This window comes from Strix aluco, chromosome 6 (genome assembly GCF_031877795.1).
Source record: "Strix aluco isolate bStrAlu1 chromosome 6, bStrAlu1.hap1, whole genome shotgun sequence".
NCBI lineage: Eukaryota > Metazoa > Chordata > Aves > Strigiformes > Strigidae > Strix > Strix aluco.
The window spans coordinates 32,198,569-32,219,001 of NC_133936.1; the positions used below are offsets into that span (position 1 = coordinate 32,198,569).

General features: G+C 45.4%; 1 protein-coding gene across 2 annotated transcripts in view; it reads right to left on the reverse strand.

The window, feature by feature from the left end:
* Window positions 1-20,433, reverse strand: part of PLCL1 (phospholipase C like 1 (inactive)) — a 210,062-nt gene that overhangs the window by 7,447 nt on the left and 182,182 nt on the right. For both annotated transcript variants that reach the window (XM_074829536.1, XM_074829537.1), the window contains exon 5: window positions 17,966-18,075. In XM_074829536.1, coding sequence (XP_074685637.1) covers window positions 17,966-18,075 — 110 coding nt within the window. The remainder of the gene's footprint in view (window positions 1-17,965; window positions 18,076-20,433) is intronic.

The window sequence follows — 20,433 nt, forward strand, 5'->3', positions numbered from 1 at the left end:
GCAAATTGGGCGATCCAACCGAGCCCTCACTGAGGCCTGAGTCACCGCGTTTCTCGGTGTTTGCTAGTAATTTCAGACGTCAAACTGAGCACCTCATTTTGGTGTATCAGCGTGTTACTGACAGCCAGAGACCTTCTCTCCCATTTCCCAAAGCAGGATCTAGCAAAGATTTGCAAGAAGGAAATAGAGCTGAGAATCAATTATATCACATAGAGAACAGATCTGAGATGTATGAAAAAGAAAATATCCACCCAGGGAAAGGCAGTCACCCCTATATGAAGTCTTAAATCTCTATAAGCAAGAGCAGGAAAGAAATTATTGTAGAATAGATTGTCATGTGCAGCTTTGGCAGAAGGTTACAGGATAAAAACAAGATGAACATGAGTTTTTAAACCAGCATTAAAATTGAATCAAAGGTTGTGCCAAGGTCAGAAGCTCTAGGGCTGATCTGCTCAACACATTGTAGCCAGTAGCTGGGACACCTAGGTCAGCAAGGATGAGGAAGAAGACAGAGAGGAGGAATAGTTAACAGAAACAATCTCCTAGTATTTCTGTATCTAACCCTGATTACTCCTCACTTCATCCTTTCTCTGTTTATTTCATGAACCAGCTGTATGGATGCTGGCTCCAAGCTTTCCTGCCTGTTTCTCATTACACCGGGGGCTGAGCAGGTTCAGAGAGCTGAAAGAAACTCAAGTTCATTTCTCCAGGAAAAGCACCAGGAGCGCAGAACTAGCCTTGGCTGCACTGTATTTCCCAACTGTCTTACTACTTAGGAAAAAAATCCTGTTCACACTCGGTATTTGCACAAGTCTCAGAAATGAAACCAGACCTGCAAGCAACACGGGTAGCCTCGAGGGCACTCACCTGCTTGCTGAGACACACAGCCCTCAGACAATAGGACCCAGCCAGCAGCCCCCTGCCAGCAAGCACCTAACTTAAGGACAACTGCTGGGCAAAGAGCAAAGGGGTAACCATCTCTGTAAATGCCATTTACAAAGCATAGTCTCTTTTCCAGTGCAGTCAGTTTTAAGAGCAAGAGAATAATCCCAGCGTTACTTCAGGTGGCTGGTAAAATTCACATGGCAACTCCAAAGCAACCTGGCCAGGAGCTCCCTGTACAAAAGCAGAAGGGGTTCTCAGCAACTATGGCCCCTCCACAGAGCCCATTTGGCCCTGGCTTGCCCTGAGCACCTAGCAGGTTCCAGTGTCCGTCCTTCAAGGCACAGATCTCTGCAATCATAGCAGGTATTCAGATATCGTAGCAAAGGGACGCTGAAGAGATAATTAGAATGAATAAATAAATGATAATAAATAGAATACATAAGTAAGAACAAAGTAAAGTAGGATTCAGAATGGCCCTAACTTAACATCACCTGTGGCTCTACTGTGACTATTCATTGCAGCCAGGAGCTGAACTACTCTGTTAATGCACCCAGTGGTTTTGTGACTGCAGACAGGGATGGAGCCTGATGCTAACACTGTAAATGTGGTGTGTTAAGATCAATATCCAGGTCACCTGAAAACCAGCTCTGTCTGATTTTATTTAAACTCCCAAACTAGACCAGTCTGCATTAGTTGCCAGTTGTCCCGTGCAAATTGTCATAAACTGTTAATAAACAAGAAACTGTTTGTAAAGAGGATGTCTCAGACAACTCGAGTGGGTCACCCTGTGGGGGGAAGCAAGGTGAGCTCTGCGGAGGTGGGGCAGTGGGCTGTTTCTCTCCCCCTCCCTCCTGTTGTTGCTCAGAGACAGAACTTGCCTAACTGTGCAGGTACAAGCCAGAGAAAATGAGAACCTTCTGGAACAACCTATTGCGCATGTGCAAGAAAGACTATATGAAGACAATACCCCACACGTGTCTTTGTCGACCCACGACCTCCGGACCACGACAATGTGGGATCCAAGGGTGGTGATTCTCCTTTTCCTATCCCCTCCTCCTCTCTTTTCTCTTTCCTCTTTCTGCTCTCTCTCTCTCTTACTTATTCATGTGTATAAGTTTTGTAGGAGTTGAATTGGGATCAGTTGTTCATTGACTGGTTATTAGGAAAATAGTCTCAGTGCCAAAGTGCCTTTATTCGTTCTCCTGACGGTTGTCTCCATTCACTTACTAAAGTGGTCAGTTAATAAGAGTCACCAGTACAATTGTTCCTCTGAGTCACTGTGGTCACTCGGCTGGCCCTGCGGCTCTGCCAAGCAGAGACTGGCTCTTCCACCAGCACACAGGCTCTCAAGGAATTCAAAAGATTCACCCCCCCCATAACCCACTGTGTGGGACAAGACACAAACACCAAAACTTTTAAACCAATTTCATTTGCCATTTGGGTCTCACCCCAAAGGTCTGCACTGGATAGGATGATTAAACAGGGATCTACAGAGGTGTTCTGCATTAGCCTGGTTAGTTTTCTAGGAGGCTAGTGACAGTTCATTGCGCAGCTAAGCCCAGAGCACAAGGCAGTGACGTGAGCACTTGGGAAGAGGGAACGGCCACTGCCTCTGCTGGTGAGGCACTCCCCTGAAAAACACCTATGGCATTTTTCACCTTCTTTTCCAGCTGTTGCAAAGGTGCAGTTAAAATCTAAATGGCCGTGCTGGATACCACGAGACAGCCCCCTCGGCACCGCAGCAGACAAGGCTCCCCCGTTTATTACAAAACTTCCAGCCCACCGCTTGTATATCCCCAAATCATGCAACACAGCCAAACACAGACCTTGAGGGCAACCTGGGAGGTGGAAATGAACAAAACACTTTCATCATACAAGGAGAACATCAAAAGCAGTCATGCAATTAGCAAAGAAGCAAATACTTTGAAAAACTTCTGATTCTGGCTGCTGGCCTTGCCAGCATGAGTATATCAGTGCCTTGTGCAGCCATGGCAACTTAGGAAAGAGGGTCTGTATTTGTAATTCTTTTAGAGGATTTGCCTAATGAAATAAAGGCAAAGGACATACATGGCCAGCTTGCTCTCTGAAACACAGTCAAGTGCCCTCCCAAACTCTACTGGCCCCAGACCAGAGCCTGAGAAGGAATTAACATCAAGCATTTGCTTGAATACCTAAGTGGCAAAAGCACTCATGCTGTAGCATTCCCTATTGATCTTTAAACAGAACTCTCCACTGAAATCCATGGGCTCTTGCAAATCAGTTGCACTGTATGGCTACTAATCTATTCCTTCAAGCAGGCATTTTATATATAAAAAGAGTGGGCTTTTATTTTCATTTTTATAAAAAATGCTTGTTCCTTCTCTCTCATCTGGGTGTTTAAATTAAATTACCTTATATCAGGCTGTCAAAAGCAATGAATGTGAACATCGACTGTCTGTAACTGTGCTGCAGCAGGAATTTGCTTTCAGAAATAATGTCATTAATTTGATGTTAGCCATGTGCTCAGCAGTTCAGCTGCTTGTGCGTCTCTCAGGCACTATATCTAGTAGACAGTTTGCAAGCACAGCCACAAATGTACGGACTCCCACTGTCAACCCCTCCATGTTATATGTCTGCCTTTTTCTGGTGATAAGTTTGAAATCAAAGGGTTGGCTGGGAGCCCAGGAGTGCACAATCAATACTAAGAAAACCCCACATTATTGAAGAAATTTATTTTTGATACGCAGTCATGAGATGGAAGTCAAAGCTATATGTCTAGGCATTTATTTCTTAGTCCTCCTTTGGTCACAAAACCAAATTCCCCACATGTACCAACACCAGCTGGTAACTCCAGTAAAGTCCAGAGAGTCCCAGAAAAACAAAACAAGGTGAAGAAAAAATGAGGCAGAAAGCATAGAATTTTCTTGCATTTCATTTTTCTGAGTAAAAGGACCAGCTGCAGGAAAAGATATGTTTTTTAGCTAACAAAACACCTGCGCAAATCAACCCCTGAGCAAAACAGGTGACTGGGAATAGCTGGCACCCCATCACATCCCTGCTCCCTGGTGCCCTCTGCGCTGACTCACAGCCACCCAGGCTGCAAGCCACACAGTTAACATCAAAATCATGTTCTTCATCACAAGTGTGGACAGCAAAATGTCCCTTAAGTTCATCAGAACCTGGAAAGGATTTACTAACCATCTCTGAGCTGATTCTGTTTTGACTGAAGACAACGGGAACCTGTGCTGGTTTTGGGGTTTTTTTGGTGGGGAGATGTAGCACATTCACTACTCTCCTTAGACTAGTGTTTAGGATAACAGCTAAAAAAACCATACCTGAAGCTGTGCTTAATGCTAACAGAAATAATCTAATTAAGATGAAATGAAATTATGCCAGTAAGAGCACAGCGTTTCTGGACAGGTAACAGCATACTCGTGCAGTGCTTGTTCCTGTGTGCAGCTCCCTATGCTCTCTTTGTCTCTGAGTAACCGCCTGGCACAAACCTTCATTTCTTAGCAACTATATAGTTTGCAAATCCTCCTGCTGCAGTGGTGGCTGGCAAACATCACCAGCTGACTGGGGTGCAGGAATCTGCAGAAGCCACCCAAGCTCCCCATTTCTACTCGCCCAGATGGGACATGACACCCCTGTGATTTGGCTGCTCTCCTCCCTTTATGTAAGGTGCTGTGGGCAGTCAGTTTCCAACCTGTTCACAAATAGCACAGACCATAAACAACTTTATGCTGAAGCAGAAAGCTTTAAGCTGAGACCAAAAACTCCAAATCCCGTGAAAGGTTAAATGAAGAAAGAAAAAGATAACACCAAATGCTGTCTAACTGCTAGGAGGGAACAGGTTTTTAGAAGATCCCTAAGCAAATGCTCTGATCCACCTTGTCCCTGTTGGCTGGGACATTCCCTGTCCAGGGATTAGCCCTGTCATTCTGGTCCCCTGCAGTCAGAAGCAGGTTTGTTGGTGAGATGGCCAGTGAGCTCAGCAAAAGCAGAGCCGAGCCACCTTCTCTGCTCACATTCCCCCAGACAGAGGTGAAAGAGGCTCCTGTGGGCACAGCGGCTGTGGGCCCCATGCACTAACAGGGTTTGCTTCCCTTGCGAGAATCCCAGCCTCCCGTTCCCAGTGCAGATGTGAAACCAAGTACAAACAGGAGCTGGTGTGGTTATTTTTGTAAGCAGCACACTATCCCAGCAGGCAGAGAGCTACCAAAATAAAGTGACTGCGAGGGGAGGAGAAAATCAGGAGAAGTCAAAAACAGGCATGGCTGGACATGAGAACCCTCCATGAAGGATGGGAATGGAGACACAAAGCAAACTGAGTGAGCCAAGCACAAAAATAAGTGGTGCACGATGGGGACTGTAGTTTTTCCTTTACACATTCATTGCCCCAAAATGTCAACAAGGGAAACTGAACAAGCATAATTTCCAACTCATGATGCCATGTCACAGAAAATAGAGGCTTTTTGGCAAATTTGAACTCAATTTTTAAGCCTGATATAGAAGGCTGTAGTAGTATCTCCACAGTTACTGGTGAGGGTTGAAGAGGATGAATTTAGACTACTCAGCTTCAGATCACCGAGCCACCTTCTGAAGGAAACCATCCTTCTCCTGATGCTGCCAGCAGCCTTGTGTCTCAGCCCATTCATCCCAGACTGCTAAATTCGGCCCCTCGGGCTGAGTTCTCCAACCCCCCCCACCTCTGTCACTGCTTGAAAACATGAAAAAATTTTCAGGTGCTTTTCAGTGCCTTTATGTGGCTCACCTCCTCCCTGCTGCTAGGTACACCAGCATCGCCAGGTCACTGGTGCGATGGAGCAGGAGCTCCAGCGACACTGAGTGAGAAAACACAGAGCACTTAACTAAGATTATCGTCACTCCCTGCTCTGTCAATTTAGAGCGATCACAGCGGATCAGTAAGGCTCCTCCTGCCAATACAGGACCGTAATACAGACAGTGCTGGAGAAAAAAACTATACGGGCCTTTTTAATTTACTCCTCGAAGTCTGACTGTTGTGTCTTTTTAGTCTGCTTTCTCACGTACATAGCCTATCTGACATAAGCAATGCCATTTTTTCCTTTTCGTGATCTAAAAATAAACAGCAGCTGCCACAGCAAGAGAATCACTGGTTTCTTTCTCAGCTTTTCTCCCCAGATGGATCCCATCTGTACCTGGGGAAATGACCCATAAGAAAGGGTCCTTTAGCTCCTGCAGGGTTCATCACCTTGCACTTGATTTCATCTGACCCAGGTAAATGAAGACTGTAGCTGTCAAGGACACAACACACAAGACTGCAGTTTCCCAATCCACTGTTTATAAACCTTACTTCCACCTGCATGCACTTGGGCCTCTCATCGCCCTAGCTCCCATGAAAGTTTTTGGGAACATCTGCTACATTTAGGGCTTATGGGATCTACCTGGGTTGCTGGGGAAGAATAACTGCAAAGCAAATGCCTGGTCTCACTGAACACCTACAGCTTTCACTTAACGCAGTTTATGCCTTTTGACTAACTGTCCAGGCCCTCCCTGTGGATCCATATTGGCAATAATCATATATGTTAACACAGAAGTCTTTACTCCACAGCCCTCTACTGCTGGTGGCTTCAGACTACAAAATGGATCAATACTGCCATTGAGTTAAATAGCGTTTTACTTAACCACAGCCCTCAGAATAGTGGTGGGGATGAACATTTTCTCTTTTCAAAGTCAGGAGGCAGTAACGGAAGCTGGACTGGCACAATGAAATGGGGAAGGTCATGCCAGCAAATCTCTGCCTGCTGGATTCAGAGTTCAGCTCCCCTGACTCGTGTACTCATGCAAGTGCAGAAGTCGTCAAAGGTCCTGGCAAGCAATGGTATAATGCATATCCTAACACATGGAGAGAGGATTCCTATCTATGCTTGGGAGGGAGAGGGGGAGAACTCAGCATTCATACAGAGACATGCTAGCCCCTAGCTTCAGCAATGCACAAGGGCCAGGTATCACTCGGTTATAAAGTGCGAGTACGTTACCAGATTTGACTGAGGCCACTGACAGTGCCAGGGAAAAACCAACCACCATCTTAGCAACGGCAGGGGAGGAAGTTGGAAGATGGAGCAACCGTCAGCTTTCATCACCTCCTGAGCTCCCCCAGGGAATTAGCTTAAATTAGACACCTGTTCCCCCACAGGGAGAAGGGTTTTGTAGATGGTGGCACGTAATTCACATAACAAAAGGAGCAGTCAACTTCCCATCATTTATAAGTGCTGGGAAACTGTTATGTGATCTGCTGACAGTAGCTGTAATGAGCTCAAAATATACCACAAAGGTAATTTTTAGAAGACGTTAAACCTCTTGGCACACACCAAAGCTTACATTCAAACGTAAATGTTTCAGGCTAGCACCAGTTTACAGCTCCCAGAGAAAGGCTCGATTCAGATTTCACAATAAGCAAATGCTGCAGAAAAAACAATGTACAAGCAATCCTCTCTTGATGTTCCCACCATGTACAAATCAGTACCCTGGTCTCTCTCCCTGATTCTCAACAGCCCTACACAAATTCAGAAAAAAAGACTGTGAGTGGAGGCTTCAGGCAGGAACTCCCTCTTGCTCTGTCCCACCATGGACCACCCAGAAATGGAGCCCTTCACTCAGACAAACGTTCCTTCATACAACAGCAAGGCACACACAGGTTGCGGAAGGGAGAAGCTCCCCGGTGGCACAAAGACCCATGCCTAAATGAACCAGGGAATCTATCAGTGTAGGGACAGAACGGCTTTGGGTAAAAATCCCCCCAGAGCCTGTGGATTACCCTGACTCAGGCAGGGTGCCCAGCTGACACACGTGCTCCACGTCTGGAGGAAAACAAAGGGGGTTTTCTCTACCCAAATTTCACTAGCCCTGAAGCAATCACAGCTCTTTACCAAAACACAGGATGCTGATTCACAATGGCATTCTACGGTTTAAAACATGAGGAAGACAAAACACCCTGGCAGGCACCATCAGTGTCATCTCTAGGTTGTAAACTGAATTTGCTACATAACGGACATTAAAATACAACTGAAATTATTTAAAAACATATCATGTCTTTCCAATAATAAATAACTATGCGACTGAATCTCTCTTCTCATATACTATTTAAGGGACATCAGGAATCCTCCAAGTTGCATAAAGAGATAACTGGAGTTTTCTAAGCAATAGTCAGTTCCCAAGTCCAAGAAAAAACCTATTTTCTGTGTCTCGGCATGAGAAATACCATGCTGCTTAACTGACCACCCTGTGGTCAACAGTGACTGTAAGGGAGCAAAGGAAAAGGCTATCCAGGTCTTCAGGGCCATGAATAACCACCCAGGTGAAGCCCCAGGGGACACAGCCAGCGGGGAGGGGGGGAAGGAAAAGGTCTCTCCGAGCCCCTCACGAGGGCCAGGCACTGGGGCAGGAGCACTGCCTGGGCACAGGCCCAGTGCCACCCCACGGGCCAGGAGAGGACTTGAAGGAAAGGCTCCCACCCAGCCAGCATGCTGCCTCACTGCATGTGGCAGGGCTGATGGCCCGGCTTGGATTATAATGCAATTTTTAACACCTCACAGAGGCAGCTGCTCATTTTCTTTCTTTCTTTGTTAGTGCAGTCATTGACAGATAAAAGCAAGAAATGTGTGAACTTCTCCTGAAACTTATACTTTCATTAGAGCTCTTTTAATTCCTCTGAATGAGGTCATGCTGTCAGATTGGCACAAACAAGATTCCCAACTTCCACATCTTCCAGGTTGCGTTAATTAACTCCACTGCCGGGTGGCAGGCTTTGATATCTGTGTCTCAGATGAAAATGTCACCGTTGCAGGGGAGGGGATGGTGGCAGAAGTTGCTGAAGTTCCTATGCCACTTGCAGTTCCTGCCTTCACTGTCTCCTCCTCCAAGGGATGGGAGATGACACTGACCCAGTTTTTACACCAAAGCAATCCTCCTTTAGTGGGGAACCATCTAAAAACATTATTCCATTCAGTCATCCTTCTGCCCCCCGCTCCCCTTTGTACTACCCATTTTCCATCTCAGTTCTGCTCAGGCACATATACATGCAGGAGTAGCTCCTTTTCCTCAAAAGATGAATACCTTCAAGGAACTTGCAATCCTACCTGCTGATTTTTCAAATAACCTCCTCATACCTGATAATCTTGTTACCGTTCAAAGCAGCATTCAGAGAACAAACTCTCTTTATTTTCACACACCACCACCTGAGCAGTATTAATTACTTTTCCAGTTGCACAGTCTTTGGACCAGATGACACACCCCCTTGAAAGAATCTGGCCTTCACACCCAGGTGCCAAAATCCCTGCCAGGTTGGTAGAGACAAGAGCAGTGCAGCTGGGGCACAGGCTGTGATGGGGTCTGTCCCACCGATGGGAGCTGAGCAGTGCCAGATCCCACACAGCTACCCCGGGGTGAAGTCAGCACGAGTATGGAGTGCAAACTGCATCAGAGGCAGAGACAGCTTTAGAGTCGTGAGAAGTTTAGTCCAGATCAAGGATGGGGAAGAACCAGACATGTGGTGGTTCTCCTGCTGCTTTAGCATGATTTAGATGATACACACAATTGGGATGATGCAGAGGAAAGCGCCGTGTGAGTCTGGGAAGGAGAGACAGAAAAGACCAAGACACAGCGAGGCACAGAGTGGTAACTGAGGCAGGACAGCCAACCAAGCACGGGGCTTCACTGCGCTGCCAGCCTACACAAGGAGAGAGCTAGACATCTATTTTGGCAGACTAGTGCTATTTAAACATCTTGACAAGCCTCCATTTGTGAAGCGACACTAAAATTGGTTTTCTACACACAGCACCTCAGCGTGCCAACCCTCTGCTGGGCTCAAAGCCCATGCTGCCAAGGTGGCCTTGGCACAAGGGGTGCCAGGCACAGCGACCCCGCATGCTCCTGGCCCTGCCTCCCACCACCATCGCTGCAAGGCAATGCACCTCACCCAGCAGGCACAGCCAGGGGCTTGGCATTAGGTCCAGGGCTTTTGGCAATTTGTCACATCACTCAAAATAAAAGCCACATCACAAGACTGCTTGCCATCTATCTCTGGCTTATTTTAGTCAAATACAAGGAAAAGGGGCTAAGCAAGATATCACTCAAGGCTTTTCATACCATCTTTCACTTCTCTAATCTGTTCTTTTTGCCCCAAAGTTACTGTTGTTCTGCATATATATTTGATGGCCTGTCTTACCTCCTATATGCATACATGCACGTGTGTTTGCACACATACAAACCCATCCCAGTGGAACTGAAGGAATAATATTTACATTTGAAATGCAGAACTTTGGATTGCAGTCAAAAATAAAAAAATTTTAGAAAAGGTTTACATCAAAGGAAGGCAGCTCACAGCACTTGCTTTCTGGATTAACTTTGGTGACCCTCCATTTTTGGTCTGTCCTGCACTTGTCCCACACTGATTGCAAGAGGGTCCTGTCCCTAAACCCACTGTTGTAAACACCTGCAGGAGCAGAGCCCTGGTGCTGAAGGAGGAAAAGGGAAGCAAGAAAAGTGGTAGAGACCCACATTTATCCTCGGATTACTCTGGCCATCAGCTCTTTCCTCAAGTACCAAGTGACTCGGGGTCCCTGGGTGCTCCAGACACTGGGTGTCACCATGGAGAACACCACAGCCTCATACCAAGCACCTTCCATGCCAAGTATTTAAGCAGGGCTTAGATCCACAGCAACTAAATATTTATTTTGATTCTGCATTGGGGCAGCAGGAGGAACTACACAGCCTCTCACAGGCCCTTCCAGTCCTATTTTATATGCACCCAATAGCTGTTAAAGGCTGGAAAAAGACAGAACGTGGTGTGTGCTCCCTGAATGAACAGAACTATTAATTGGGCTTGGTCCTGTGGGGGCCATGTGAGGTGGAGAGGTGAGTGCTGCTCACCACAAGCACCAGCGCTGCAGGCAGGCGAGTGCAGATGCACATGGATCCCTGTGCCTGGGCAGTTAAGCACTGACTCTGCCTGATCCGAATGCCTGAACAGTCACTTCTTGCCAGTCAATGAAACACTCCTGCTGTGACATTATTCAACAAAACCCTAGGAATAACTGACTAATATGGGACAAAGTCTCTCCGCTTTGTCAAGACATCCTGGGACTTCATGCCCTAACGCTTCTCTTCAGAAACTCACATATCATGAAGGAGCATGAGATGTGAACCCTGGTGGTTGTTGCTCTCCCTTCCCCCATTAGTCCCTGCTGTTGCCAGCATTTGGTACTTGCAGATTTAAGATCGCCTGGGTGGCCTCCATGTATATTTTAAACACATGTGAATATTTAATTTGCTCTAAATCCAATTCATGTCTTGAAATTTTCCTTGGCCAAGAAAACAGAGACCTTGTCAGAAACACCATTAGGGCTTCAAAAGCTCGCAGGGAGCAGCCAGGTACCCAGAGACGCCGTGCTGTACTTGTTTGAGACTGCTCACTACATCCTCCCCGGAGCAATCCTCAGCAGCATGGCTGATGGCCAAGGAGAACAGTATATTCCAGTTCATTAACTAGTACCGCTGAGAGACTGGGATTACACTCCTTTTACCCTGATACAGACTGCTGAAGTAACTTGAGAAGTTTCCATCATGAGATACAACTGACAAAATCCACTGAGACCAAGTGCCTTTTAAAGCGCTCTGGTTCCTGCCTTTGGGCACGGGCAAGTAAGTCAAAAGCCAACACTGTGAGCAGTGTCGGGGAGAGCTCGAGGAGGCATTTACCAACCGAATCAGCAGAGAACAGCACTCTTCTATGTACAGGAAGGATCTGCTAACCTAATAATTACACAATTTGGTTCTGTTGGTTTACAAAACACACTGACCTAAACAGCTTTGCACATGAATCACACACTTTCACCTCCTTAACTTGTAACTCACTATCTTTTAAAGAACTCTCAAACTCCCTAACCCAGAAAAATCTTGAAATACCTGCCCATAGACAGATGAGCTCTGCAGCACGGCCTGAGGGCCAGGAGCACAGGCTTTGCCCTCTGAACGAGCTCCCAAGCTGGGAGCCTCTGAAACACTCACCGCCGCATTCAGAGCATGCAAAGGGCTGGGGAACAAGTTGCACTCCCATGCCGCTCCTCCAGACTCTTCACATGCCCAAGAGGAACAAACTAAACCTATCTTCTTCCTCACCTTTCCCTCTACTTTTAAATAAACTGCTTCTAGATAAGCAGGTTAAGCAGGTTGGCATTTACAATAAATGGATGTTGACCTTGCTGGACCTTTTCCCCTTCTCTTTAGCACTCTCTCAGAAATCCAGCTGGTTTATGTTATTTTTTTCTTTTTCGTCCTTCAGTTCATGTGAAAGAGACCAATCTGATCTAGTAACTACATGAATAATTAGAGCAGCTCTGCATTTCCTCATATGCTTGTAAAACCTGTCGTCCCATCAAAGACTGACTGGCTCAGTCAATCTCAGCTGCAGCTAAACTGGTCTCCGAGTAAGGCACCAGATTGCTCAAAAGTAGCCAGGACCCATGGTCTGGAGAGGTTTAAGAGTTAGAAACACCACTCTGAACTGCATCAACAAAGGAAATGCAAACAACATGGGGACTAGACAGCAGGAGAGGCATTTAACCTCTCCAAAAAAAGAGCCTGTGGGGTAACCACATTCAAAACATATTTATCTAGGGAGATCTGGAGACAAGTAGACATGGAATAACACAATAAGCCCTGCATTTAAAGGCAAGCATGAAGACTCTATGCCGCACAAACCACTCCTGCCTACTGCTCTTGCTGGACTATCACTGTCACAAGATGACAGCAAATCACAAGAATTTGCTGCTAAGCCACTATGGCTTGTATTTCATCTATTTTTGCAGTTTCACAAATTGAGCACCGGTGCGCTTATGTCCACAGAGATATGCTGGGGAAAGGAGAGACATCAGATATGAGGAATTTTGGGGGGGCAGGGGGAAGCCTAACTGACACTTACGAGGAAAGAAATACATGGTACATGGAATGCAGCAGATTTATGGGGGCTGGTGAATTCACCGTCCTCTCACTTTACATCTAGATGGTGTAAATTGTCGTGTAAATTCTTTGGCAGCAATTAGATGACATGTGGTAGAATATATTGTTACCACTGTGCTGAATTACAGGAAATGTCCCTAAGATTCTGCCATGCTGCTCTGTTGTTCACTCTGTAGCACACCAAGGAGAGAAGCCATGGTTCTTGCCTAACTGCAGGAAAAAGGACTGCTGTGAAAAGACCCAAATAAATCTTACTTACAAGATGGTTTGAGAGTACTGTAGAGTATCCATTAAAAAAGTCCCATAGTGCACTATAACAATCCTTAAATTAAGGCTATGAATGGACCTAGTTCTTCCAAAGATTGGCAGCAACTCTGTGGTACCATTGTGCATAAGGTGCTTCAGAATAACAATCACTGTCCTATATGTTGCTTTTCTTCTTAAAGAAAACGGATAGTGATGTAAATTCATCTCAGATTAAGTGAAGTCAGATAGTCTGTGTGTACATCTTTCAGAAATCTGGCCTTTATCTCTCCAACTAGCCTCAAAGTGCACATTTGGGGCTCTGCTACCCAAGTGAGAAGTCTGGTTGCTGCAGGTCTCCCAAGCAACTGAAGGCTGACTGTCACAAATGACTGTGATGAAGAAACAGGCCATTTGTGGACATCATCCTCCAAAAGTGCTATTTGTGCACTGTTTTGCTGCACAAAGCCACTTACACCAGAGCTAACGTTGATCTCGACTACATCACAAAATTGTGGATGTCTCCCCCAAAGAGTGAACTGCATTAGCAGTTTAACAATTGTACGCCTTCTGCATTCAGCAACCTCCTTTTATACATCTAATCAGCATTAATTTCAATGCAGCGTAATTAGCAGAGATACTCATGGATGGATGCTGACATGATCCCTGAAAATTTAACCACTTGATGTCTTGTAGCATGTGCTAGCAGTTGGAGTCCTAGTAAGACAGAACACACTTATGGCAACAGAGGTGAAATCTTATCATGGGCAGCAAAAAAGATTAAAAAAAACATGAACACATTTCAGAGCAGAGACTAGATTCAAACATTTGGGTGTCTTCCACTTCAGTAAAAGTCAAAAACAGTAAATGCCACTTTACCTTTGTGTTCCCATGTTTTGTCTATTAGTCAGTATGTTGGTATATTAACTATCTAGATATTTGACATCAACATGCAGGCAAGTATCTGGTGGTATTGTTCCTAGACTTTGTGCTGATCCACCCAAGCACAGACAGCCCAGCAAAATAAATCTGCAGAGAGCAATGCGTGTCCACGTGAGAGCAATAAATCCAAACCACAGTCAACACACTTGAACTTTGCTTGGCTTACTTGCCAGACTTCTGGGACTCAGGCAGATCCCAACTTCTTTGCCCAAGTAAACACCTCCTAGTAGTCTGTTGCAGTTTTGCCCCAGCAAGGACAGCAGTTTTGCAGACTACATGGTTTTTTTCCCCAAACATTCTCAAAAACTCATAGAGCAGTCATTAACTCAGTGGTTTGCATATGTGACAGATGCAGAGTGCCTCAGCTACTGGAAAACACTTGGGACAAGATCCCACAGGAGAGGCAGACGGTGTGGGCAGAAGGGCCGCAGCAGTGGCGGCAGCCAAGAGGGCTGGGAGCAGCCCCAAGCTGGCCCTGCACGCACACCGCCTGAACATACATGAGCATGAAAGCCATCTAGTGCTCTACAGCAGCACCGAGTGCAAGTGGTTAATGTCCCAGCTCTCAGAAGGACTCATTAGCTCACAGCCAGAACTGCCCTAAGCAGGCTTCTCAGCTTCTGCCTTCCAGGGCCAGGTGCCCAGCTCCCTCCAGGCACAGGCAGGCGGGAGCTCATGCCCTTGGCAGAACAGCCACGGGCACCAGGGAGGAGGTGACCTTGCCAAGGCCAGGCGGGAAGAACACCAGCAGCTGGGGAGGAACAGGCACCAGCCCACACACCCCTGGGAACCCCTTCACTCCATGAAATGAACAGTTGCCTGTTTTAAAAATGGGCAAATACCTCATGAAAATGAATTGTGAACTTTTGATGCGAAAGAGAGGGTCGGCCAAGCCAAGCAGTTTTGTGTGCTCGTGAGGCTGAAACGAACTGTTCCTAGCACCATGGTCCCCATGAGGTGCTAAACACAAAATTTCTTTTGCTACCTTTGCATTTCACTGGCACTTAATTAACTACAGAAAGGAACACAGAGGCACAGAGATAGCGGTGTATGGAAATAAAAAAGAAAGCGAGACTAAATTTGGGATCATAACCATTCCTGTAATGTTGCTGTGAGAACACGATTCTTCTGTCTAGTGTACTGATGTCGTGCCTCTCAATATGAACTGCAAGCCTGACAGTATTTTACACAACATGGGACCAAATAAGAAGATGTGACATTTTAAAAATATGCATATATGTCAAAGTTGACTATCACCGAGTTATAACGTCCCTGTTCTTACTAACTTTTTTATGTTCTGGCAAACAGTTTGTCCTTTTAGTGGCTATTACTAATATGTAATTAGGTTTATACAAACTAAGGAAGAAAATGACATATTATTTAGATTCATTCTTATTAGGTACCTCTTAGAAGTACCTCGGGGCATTTTTAAACAAGAAGAATGCCCACAGTTATGATTTTTATAAAATATACTTTAATCTTGCACTTTGTAACTATTTAATGATTTTGCCAGTAGCAATTTCTTATTGCATCCCCTCTTTGTATTCAAAGCTTACCTACTGCAATAAGTCTTTATAAAGGAATACATTAATTAAATATGCCTTAGCTTCACTAGCCTAGGAAAAGACCATTAATCATCTCACAGGCATAAGCACAACATAATACTTGCTGCTGCTCATGGGCACCTCACACAAACTGACTACTGCCGCACGATGTAATTGCCTCCAACAACCCCGAGCACACAAAGAGGCTTTCTCCCATCGGTGTTGTGCCGTTCACTCACCTCATCTAGTGTAAAACAGCTGATGCATTTGTGAGATGTTATGGGCTATTTTTTTCTTTTCTTACATCACTATACCAACATCTAGTGAAATATATTTGTAGTGACCACTCTGACACTAGACATATGGAGGACACCGAAGGCTGGAGTGGGTCAGGGTTGTTGTCCTCTCCTCACCAAATCCTCCTGGGGAGCTCTCACCAGCACAGAGGGGAGAGTCAGTGCCAAACACAAGATGCAACTGTAACCAGCAAATAGGTTTGTTATGGGCAGGGTCACTAAAATGGAGTATTCTTTAAGAAAAAAAAAGTTGAAGAATAAGAATAATGACTGATGGTCTCATATCAGACACCTGAGGTACAACCACACTTCCAGTTATCTTATGTCATTGCCGAGTTGGATTTCAGTCAGAATGAAAACGTGTTTCATGTGCACTTATACCCATGGGTAGTTGGCACAAACTCTGTTAATATTTTATTATATGAGGAAGGTAAAAAAGAAGTTGTGGCTTAGAAATGAAACATGTCAATTATTCCTTGACCTTGACTAGATGTTTGAAATGCTCTTCAATATGTTGACAATATGTGCTAGGCAGCAATTATTTTTCATGGAAAGTGTTTCTCTGATACCCTACTTGTACCTTCATTAATCACAGGTCATCCTTAGAGGTTCAAAACTTCTAATTTAAAAAAACATCTAAAAATGGAAAAGTTTAGAGTAACCTTGACCATATTTAGAGTGACTCTGAACATGATGCATTTATTTTACCTAACACAGCTAAAGATATGTCAGAATTCAGGTATTCAGAACTGCTGAGTGCTTGTTTTTGGTCCTCTTTAGCTACTTGCCTCAATTATGCTATGGGGAAAAGGTCAACCCCTTCCACCACATTTGAACTGGTTGCCTTTTCTCTTCATCAGATGTCCTATTAACTGAGCCTACACTGACTCACTTTCCCTCTCTCTCATGGTCAATCAACGTAGGCAAGGAACCACAGGTGTCCCCCAGTTCTTCTCTAACCCTTCTCTACTACCAACAGCCTCTCCCAACCATTTTTGACCCTCAGCCTCTCTGTTCCTAACTCCTTTTTCCCTCTCCTGCTCAGGACGTGCTAGTGCTCTTTCTGTCCACAATGCTGAAGCGTGCATCTCCTACTACTCTTGCTACCACTGTTGCATGTTACGTTTAGGTATATATTTGATGAGAAACTTTGTAAAAATTCCTTCTCATCAGCTGGCTCACCCTGGGATGCCAGCAAAGGGAAAGGCACTGGGGGGTCACAGGGAGATGCTGTCAGACAGGGCAACCTGCTTAACGGGAGCTGGAGGGAGGAAGCGGCAGGGAGAAAGCGAGGGGAAATCAAAGTGTGATCTATCAGAGCAAAGTGGGAAATGAGGCTGTGAAAGAAGGTGCGAGCTGAATGCTAACAACCTGAATGCTTGGCTCAGGTCCTCTCCTTGCCGTCTGCTGTGACTGCAGCAGATCCTCTCCTCCTTCCATCTTCAGCTGTCCCTGGGTAACTTCACCCAGGCTCAGACATTCAGCTACCGTGACAATTTGTGGCTGGTTGGTGCTGAACTGGTAGCTGAAGCCTGTTGAGTAATGTGATCACTGTGCCATGTGTCACTGTGCAGCCAGGACGGAGCGATGAAAATCCTTTTTTAGCTGTTTGGATAGTGCTCCACTTCTGAAACATAACCCTGATATTTCTGCAGGATCTATAATATTCCTCGTGTTTTTTTCATGACAGGTCCACACCCCTACCCTGTCCCTTCCCAAAGAGATGCTCTAGTTCTCATTTTACAAAACAACTATCTGAGACACGGTGACCTCAGACAGGTCATGTTCAGGGTGCCTGGGGCAGAACAGACAACCAAACCCAGGTCCCTGAGCATAAAAGCCACAAGCTATCTTTCCTCTTTTGTTCATGCTTAGATAAATTCCCTTCCACAGATTCCAAACCAGAGATATAATTAGACATATTTGACAAATCTCAATAATTGGGGTAATTTATACATCCCATTAAAAAAGAAGTTGCTTCAGTATTAGTAAGACAGTATGAATAGATGAGCTAAAAGACCAAAGGTTTGCTTATAAAGTTAATAGAAGATACAAAGTGGTGCTTTCTGTGCTTACCTTCAGCACTGTGATATTCCATGCAAAACTCTCAATGGCTTTGCTTAATTTTCTTCCTTTCAAACCTTCCTTTGTCCCGAGGTTATGAAGCTCTTCATGGAATTCCATTCCTAAAAATACAGATTGCTACATCACCCAGTGCATGATTGATTTTCCCTATAAAATGTTCAGTGAGCATTTTCAGTCTCGCAGCTGGTACCTCCTATAACCGCTTTCTGTGTTTCCCCCCCTTCCCTGTTATGACTCCATCCTGAAGAGCATCTTCCAGAATAAAAGGGCCATGTGCAGTCTTGAGATTGTGCTTTGTATGTAACTCTCCTTTCCAGTGCTAGGGTCCCACAGAGGCATGTGCCTGGTCCCCACACAAACACTCCTCCGGTGCTTCTGCTTGCAGTCAGCATTGCTGGCAATATTGGGACAAAAGGCAATCTCTTGTCACTCTCCTTGAATAGATGATTTTGTACCTTGGAAGGCAGTCTGACAGACATGGAAGATACCTGTTCGGCACAGCACATACAGACTCACATGCACAGCTCCTCATTAATCTTAAGCACAGTCATACAGAAAAGCCCTTGTACTTCACAGTGATAAATTATGTCAGAAATGCATACTGCTAATCACAGGATTGCTATCCCTGCAGCCTGGGGAACTGAGACTTCCAACCACAGCCCTGGGAATTGTTACATTTCATTGCTAGATTCTGTGGCAAATGTCTGCAAATCTGTTGCTGAGTACAAGAATTCAGGAAATCTGGGAGCAGATTAAAAACCTTAATGAGTCCAATTAGCTCACCAATTCCACAAGATTTGCACAGTGTATGCAAACATTCCTCTGAGTCTGGTGTGGATTAAGAGACAAAATGGAGAGCGAGCTGCTTGTGTTCCTTTAACTTGTAGCTTACAAAGGCCAAATTGGCACTAAATCACTCCAAAATGTCTGAAGCCCATCCTGGCTGAGCAAACCATGTTCCATCTCCAGTTGTTTCGTATCTTCCTTCCCCTAATGTTTTCAGGCAAATGTCACTTGCAAATTCAAGCTTCATTGAAATTACATCAAAGAAATGCCCATCGAGAGAACACCTGCACGGAGTAAACACAGAGTGCTGTTTAGTGGGTTGCTGAAGGAGTCCTTCAACAGCCCAAGGCAGTCTTGCACTTGGCATTAGCTTGCCCAAAGCACTCCTGGAAGACTACCAACAGGCTTCTTCTTGCCTTGCAATGACTCCAGGAGCTTGAGAACACTGAGGCAGTTCAACCCCACACAATGGAAGATTTCTCTCCTGCTTATTTTCCAAAGCTTTGCCCACTCATAGGTTTTGTCTGTCAAGGGCAAAAAAGCTCCTGTAGCACTTCCTTTGGAAAACAGTCTAAATCACTGCATTCTGAGCAAGATTCCCCTGCAGGTGTGCCTTGTGCCAACTGACTTACAAATCATTTCATTTCAGTAAGTGAAAGAAAACCTTCAAATGACTCACTTTGTCCTGCAAAAACATATGAAAGCTAACGGTGCTCAGCTCAACGTGGACAGCCCTGCCTTTATGCAGCACCCTTTTAGTTACTCTTCCCTCCGGACCTCACTTCCCCAGGTGTAGCTTGGAGATAGTGCTGCCCCGGAGAGAGGGAGCCACAAACTGTGGCTGTGGGCAGGACCACCAACAAAAACATTTAGCAGTTCAGCCCTCCAGGCTGCTGCTGACCACTGTGCATTGGGCTGAGACTGCACATGAAAAAATTATAACAAAACCAGCCACTTGAGAAGCCATCTGGGGCAGCAGGCAAGACCCTGGGGCACAGGGAAGCCAGACCAAAACAGGCTAGGATGTGAAGCAGAGGTCTGGTGGGAACACATGTTCAAAGGGAGCAGGGCTGGGGCGAGGTGAAGGAGAAGGTCACAGGCAACTGTAGTTCCACATATCTTAATTTTGAGTGCTTCATCTTGCCACATTGAAAATATTTTTTAACAATTTGCCTGGCTAACATTTGCAACAAACTAACTGGCAATTGAGCATGGTGAGGGATCCTCTCTCTCCTACCCCTTTCCTCTGTCTAAATCCTGTGGCTTCAGAAGAGCACTTCATGTCTCTCCAGCCGCCTTCTCAACCAGAAGTGATATTTTAAGGCTAACAAAGCAAAACAAATGAAAACAACAAGTAGATACAGCAAAGAGAACAAACTTGAGAAATCCATATTTTTACTGGGGAAGGAGATGGGAACTGCATTAAACTCTGACCATCAGTGTGGTGGCATGGTCCTGCATCGTGTTCTCTGCACACATCTCCAGCCCTCTGCTCACACAGACACCAGTGCCCTGGCAAGTGTCATGGGTTGTCCTCTCTGTGCACAGCACAGGGTGAGCAGAAAGCTAGCTGATACTGCTGAAGGTCTGCAAAATTTAGTGCAAAGTATTGCTCTTTAAATTATACCATTTAGAAAGACCCCCTGGTCCTGCATTTTCCTGTCACTGTCCCA